Source organism: Pinus tabuliformis, chromosome 2_2 (genome assembly GCF_031772625.1).
Source record: "Pinus tabuliformis cultivar Carrire ecotype Pingquan chromosome 2_2, CPIR1, whole genome shotgun sequence".
NCBI classification, from domain to species: Eukaryota; Viridiplantae; Streptophyta; class Pinopsida; order Pinales; family Pinaceae; genus Pinus; species Pinus tabuliformis.
Window position 1 is genome coordinate 43,001,030 of NC_142300.1, and position 6,350 is coordinate 43,007,379.

Consider the following 6,350-nt stretch of genomic DNA (forward strand, 5'->3'; position numbering starts at 1 on the left):
GCTAATACCTTTTGGGAATCGGTGAAGCTCAACAGCGCTCCCACTGTATAACAGAGTGAGAGCGAAACTTCTAAAACGCTCAACAATCTTGCTTTTATCCTGCTTACTAAGATGGTCTGCAAAATCGGCTCCTCTCTCGAAATTACCGTGGTAATTTTCAAATGTGAGTTGAAGCTTTTGCGCTGAAGGGATACTTAAAGAATTTCTGCGGATACGATGGCGGGAGAGGGATCTACGCTTCCCGATGCTCCCCTGGATATTTCTGCGCATATCTTGACTGAGATCAACTTTCCTGAGACAAGGACGATTTTCTGATCTATGAATCTTGGTTCCCCTGCTTTGGAATGAGCTTCTGTGCCGTCTGTTGATACAATTGCTATCATTCTGATCTGTTCTGACCTCGGATCTGTTGATTTGGTTGCTGTGGCAGATTCTGTTGGATGGGATACCGCGCGAGCTGATTAGATGTGTGTCTTTCATGGCAGCAATTGGATAGATACGCGATCATTGCAGCTGAGCTGGCCTTTGGGTCGGTTACAAGCTTTGTTGGCGTGGTGGTCAGCCTTTTTGTTGAGTCCCCTTAAGATATGAAAATAGTGGGCTTCTTCCAGCATGCTGTGCAGAACTTGATTTCTGTTATTGATTTGTTGCAGTAGAATGTTTGGTGAAGTCCGCTTTTGCTCCATGAGCCGGATGATAATTGCTGAGTCACCAAAGACGTTCACTTTCTTTATGCCCAGGTTGATCACTTGATTTAATCCTTGGAATAATGCCAGGCCTTCGGCCCGATTGTTGGATAGGTCACCCAATCCCCATTCAAAATGCAAGATAGTCTTACCATTTGCATTGCATATGATGCCTCCGGCGCCTGCGAGACCGGGATTAGATTTTGAGGCCCCATCGAAGAAGAGGCAATATTTGTTGCAGTTGCTTAACCAAAGGGCGAATTCTTCCTCCTTAGGTCTCAGCTTCCAGGCTGTAGCTGTCTCTTTTGAGTTTGAGTTATCCTTTTCTTGTTCATGGGCACTGATTATGCTGCCATAATTAATCAAATTTCTCTCTTCAGCACTGAAGCTGCTGAGATTGATTTTGCTGTGGGAACGAATGGTCACAGCTTCTACAGCTAAGCTGATAGCTTTGTGACACATGTATCTGGAGTTGTGTCCTTTGTCTTGGAACACCTTCTTGTTTCTGGCTATCCAAATGCTCCAAAGAAGTGTTAATGGTAAAGTGTTCCATATCCTCTGAGATAATTTGATCTTCTTGCTCTTCCATGGGCAAAGTTTCTTCCAATTTTGGACTGTCTCTGCTATGTTTGGCTTAGGATTCCATTCTACTCCCCCTACAGTTGCTATTTCTTTCCAACATTTTGCAGCCACTTGGCAATCCATAAACAGATGCTGTATAGTCTCTTCTGCTTGAAGACAGATTGGACACCTAGAAGGGCCTGGGATGCCCCTTTTTTTGAGGTTTTCAGCTGTTAAGATCTTACCTTTCAGAAGGAGCCAGCAGAAGAATTTAACTTTAGGAGGGGCTTCCGCTTTCCAAACCAGTCTCCAATGACTCCATGTATCCTGCGGAAAGGTATTAGCACATAAATGGTGGTATCCTACTTTGGCTGTGTATTCAGTGCCTGAGGGGTCCCATCGAAAACTATCTCTGCCTCCCTTATGAATAGGTGCCTTACTGTGTAATTGATCTTTTAAAGCGATGAAGCTTGTTTCCAGGTCCCTTGGGTAGTTCGGCAAAGCCCAGCCAATCCAAGCTTGGGAAGAGCTTCCCCACTTAGTGATTTGGGCTAAATTCCAGATTCCTTTGTTGTTTAACCAATTTATAGCTGGAATTGCTTCTGCTTTGGATTCTATGGGGCTCTGGCCTAGGATTCTGTCTTTAGAAATGCTGATGCTACTTCCCTCTCCAGGTACTTTGGAGATGTGCTGGGTCATGAGAGGGATGATTTTTTTGCACAATTTCCAGATGTTGGAGCTGTCTCTATTGGGTATGTTCGCTTCCAGGAGCTTGTGCCTAGAACTGCTGAGGTACTTGGCTTCTAAGACTGATTTCCACCAGGCAGAATCCCCAGTGATTAATCTCCAAACAATTTTAGCCCCGAGAGCTAGATTCAAGAGGTATGGGGACCTTATTCCGAGACCTCCTTTTTCTTGGGGCTGAATGACACTTTTCCATCCAACCAAGTTGAACTTTTTTTTCTCTGATTTCCCTCCTTGCCAGAGGAAAAAACGTAGGGCCTTTTCCAATTTGTGATGGAAGTTCATTGGAGCTTGTAACAATGAAAAACGATAGATAGGGAGAGAGGTCAAACCTGATTTGAGAAGAACAAGACGGCCTGCTGGGTTCAGCCACATGGTTCCCCATTGTTGAATTTTCCTTTTGATTTTGTCGATAATTGTATTCCAAGTTTCAGTCTTCAGGGGACCTTTGCTCACCGGCATCCCTAGATAGGTGAAATGGTTCCAATCGATCTTGTAAGAGACCTCTAAGATATTTGCAATGTTTTGAATGGTGTGAGCTGTTGCATTCCATCCGTATATGCAGCTTTTGACTTGGCTGATTCTTCCTCCGGAGCAGTCCATGAATTGGTCCAAGATCCTTTTGAAGCGCCTGGCAATGATGGTCGATGCACCACCCATCAGGAGGGTATCATCAGCGAATTGGGAGTGGTTGATGTTCTTTGTGCCCTGCTCGAATTGGATACCTGTAATTAATCCTGTTCTTCTACTGTAATCCAATGCTTTGCTGAGGGATTCAGCCATGAGAATGAAAAGGTAGGGAGAAAGGGGGCAGCCTTGCCTGAGGCCTCGGGAGGATTGAAAGGCTGCACAAGGTCTTCCATTCACCAGAGGCGAGATCCAAGGATTAGAGATACAGGCTTTGACCATATTAATGAAGGATGCATTGAATCCTAGTTTGCTCAAAACAGCAAAAAGGAAGGAGTGTCTGACTCTATCGAAAGCATTTGCTAGATCAAGTTTAAGGATAAAACCTTTTTCCTTTCGACTAAGACTAGAATGAATGGCTTCTTGTACCAGAAGGATAGAGTCGGAGATGTGCCTGTTGGCTAAAAAACCGCCCTGATTTTCCGAAATTAAGGAAGGGAGGAGAGGCTTGAGTCTTGTGGATAGGATTTTTGTGATTATTTTGTAAGCAGAGTTGCACAGGGATATTGGCCGGAATCTAGAGAAGGAGATTGGTCTGTTCTCTTTAGGGATGAGAGCTAAATATGTTGAGTTGGTATAGCCCCCTAGTTTGCCTTTCCTGAGGACCCAGCGAATCATCTTGAGAATGTCCTTTTTAATCATTGACCAATATTCTCTAAAGAAGCAGATAGGGAACCCATCGGGACCTGGGGCTTTGTCCGGATGGAGGCTCCAGATCGCCTTTTTTACTTCATCCTCCTCGACTTCTTGGGTGAGGCTGTTGTTCATTTCTTGAGTGACTTCTCTGCTCATATGTTGGAGGAAGTTTGAGAAGTCCTCCTCATTGTTGTCCTCTGTCAGGAGAGATTTGAAGTGGGTGGTTGCAGCAGCCTTGATAGAGTCTTGAGTTTCATGATTGTTCCCTTCTCCGTCTCTGATTGTATTAACTGTGTTTCTTGCCTTCCTGATTGTGGCTTGTTTATGGAAGTAAGAGGTGTTTTTATCACCTTCACGCAACCAGGTCTGCCGAGATTTTAATCTCCATTTGGTTTCTTCATCTCTAACTGTTTGGGTTAGCTCTGCATACAATCTGATCTCTTTTTGTCTTGCTTGCTGAGTGAGCCCTTCCGCTTCAATACTTTGCTGTAATTTTTCAAGGTTCTGCTTGATGTCTTTTTTAGCTGCCTCGGGTTCCTTGTAGTTGGTTTTTGCCCAAGTTTTTAGCGCCTGCCTCGTTTGCTTCAGTTTTGATTCCCAAATGAATATAGGGGAGCCCTCCACGTGCTGTGACCATGCATGCTTGACTATATCACGGGCTGCTGGAATTTGGTTCCAAAGGGAGGAGTATTTGAAGGGGAGGGGGCCGAGATGGCTTTGGCTTTGCAAGGTAAGAGTGATGGGGAAGTGGTCCGAGGCGGAAGTATTGAGGATGTCCGACTGTCCGTTGGAGAATGAGGACAAAAAAGCGATATTAACAAGGAAACGGTCAAGACGTTCCATAATGTTACCTGCTCCCAACCGCCTATTGCTCCAAGTATATTTACGGTTCTTGGGCTTTAAATCAACCAGGTCTTTTTCTTGCATGATGTGTTCCAGCCGGTTTCGAAAATGATCTGCAGTGAAGTTTCCTCCCCTTTTTTCATTTGAGTGCATGACCAGATTTAGGTCCCCTGCTAGGATGAGGTTGTTGTCACGATCTTCTTCTAATTCTTCCTCTAAGGTGGTCCAGCAAACTTCTTTTTCCCTGAAGTGGTTGGGAGAGTAGATGTTGTAGATTTTAACTTCTGTGCCATTGTCCTTGTTTTCCAATTTAACACTTATCCAATGCTGCTGTGTTTTGACCAAGCTGCAGCTCCATTTGCTGATGTTCCACATTGTTAAAATACCCCCTGAAGCTCCTCTAGCTTCACTGGTGCAGCCACCGTACTGTTTTTGTTGGCCAATGAGTCTGCTGATTTCGGACTGATTTAATTTTGTTTCTTGAATAAGTAAGATATCAGGCTTTTCGCTGTGGATTAACTCCATGAGGGCAGCTTTTTTGGAGGGGTGCCCTAGTCCCCTGCTGTTCCAAGACAGCACTTTCATCATGATTTACCTGTGGTGTGCAGAGGTGCTCGCCTCTCTTTGCCTTTGATATTGTTTTCCTTGTCCGAAATTCCTAGAATGAAGGTTTCAATCGGTGTCTGTGATCCCATTGCTATATCCTTTTGCGCACTTTCTTCTCTATGCTGTTTTGCCGACTTCCTTCCTGGTCCATGTTTTTTTTGAATCTCACTAGATGCTCCTAGGTCCTTTGATAGGCTTCTTGTGATTCTTGTTGAGGTAGTGTCCGGGGAGGGTTGAGTGGTATGGGGGGATGAAGGGATATGCTGATCAGATAAAGGGTCTTGAATGGGATCTTCTTCAGAAAGGGATGCGAAAGGGTTTGAGGACGGAGGGATGGAGGGGTCAGAGGAACGAGGAGGAGAGGAGGGGAAAGGAGGAGGTACTTGCTGAGAGGAGGAGGGTGGAGGCCCAGAACTGGATGGGTGCATGGAGGGGAAAGGTGTTTTCGATGAGGGTTCAACTGAATCCAGGGGAGGGTTTGTCTTTTTTTTTTTCCGGACTATTTCCCATGCTTCCTCAGGGGCTTCTTTATTGCTATTATCTTCTGTTCTAGATTTGCTGCATCTGTTAGCAAAGTGACCGTATTCATGACATACCTTGCATTTGAAGGGGAGCTGCTCGTAGTCCACTTGCTGAATGTGCGTCCACTGGTCTACTTTGAGTTTGATTGCCTCTGGTAAGCCTTTGCCTAGGTCCACTTCTACGCATATCCTCGCACAAGCATACATATTCTCCTTTGGCTCCGATCTGTCTACATATTTCCCTACTGCGTTTCCGATAGCGCGAACAGATTCATCTCCCCAGCAGTGGAGTGGGAGGTGTGGCAGACGAACCCATACAGGGACCGCGTTGGGAACGTCCATTTCTGGATCGAAGTCAGGAGTCCAACGATTGAGATAAAGTCCTCTGGTGTCCATGAAATAGGGTCCGTTTCTGAAGATGAGGTTGCGATCTTCCACTGATTCAAAGAGGAAGGTAAAGAATCCCCTTCCACAAAATCTTATAGCGATTTTCCCTTGGACCATCGCATTCCAGTTTCTTTCCACCCAGCGTTGAACCGTGCGGGGGGAAGGCCATAACCCCGTGAACTGTCCAACTAATCCACGATCTGCAAGAGCCACGGCAGCTCTTCTTGGAAGTGCTGAGGGAAGAGGGACCTCCGGGATTTCGTCCAACTTTTTGACAAACTTTGATGCTGTAGGACGGATCCTTTCCTTGTTGTTCTCAGGAATGAGAGAAGCGAAGGCTTTCTCCATTTCTACTTGCTCTTGAGAAGGCTGTGCCATAGTTCCACACAGGGGCGCAGGAAGACGGCTAGGAGGACAAGGGGTTCGAAGGTGAAAAGGGCAGAAGGCCTTGGGGAGGAGAAAAAACAGCAGGGGCCGCAGCCAGCCTCAGGGCTGTCGCGGAGAGGGCAGGAGGCCCGAAAAAGCGTGAAAAGGCCAGAGGCTCGGGAGAGAGAGGGCAGGAGGCTCAGATCGAAGGGATCCGGAGCAGAGAGCTGCGGCCCAGCAGCAGGGCTGCCAGGCACTGCGTGCTCAGGAGATCAGGGGCGCGCCAGGGGGCGGGAGTTCGCTATCCATCTCC

At 46.4% G+C, this 6,350-nt stretch overlaps 1 protein-coding gene across 1 annotated transcript; it reads right to left on the minus strand.

The window, feature by feature from the left end:
- Positions 1-5,262: 5,262 nt before the first annotated feature.
- On the minus strand, positions 5,263-6,049 carry LOC149191405 (uncharacterized). Its single transcript, XM_089406643.1, has 2 exons — positions 5,482-6,049; positions 5,263-5,327 (listed from the first exon to the last, which is right to left on the minus strand). Exons 1-2 carry the CDS (start codon positions 6,047-6,049, stop codon positions 5,263-5,265), a joined length of 633 nt encoding a protein of 210 aa, XP_089262769.1.
- Positions 6,050-6,350: the final 301 nt, after the last annotated feature.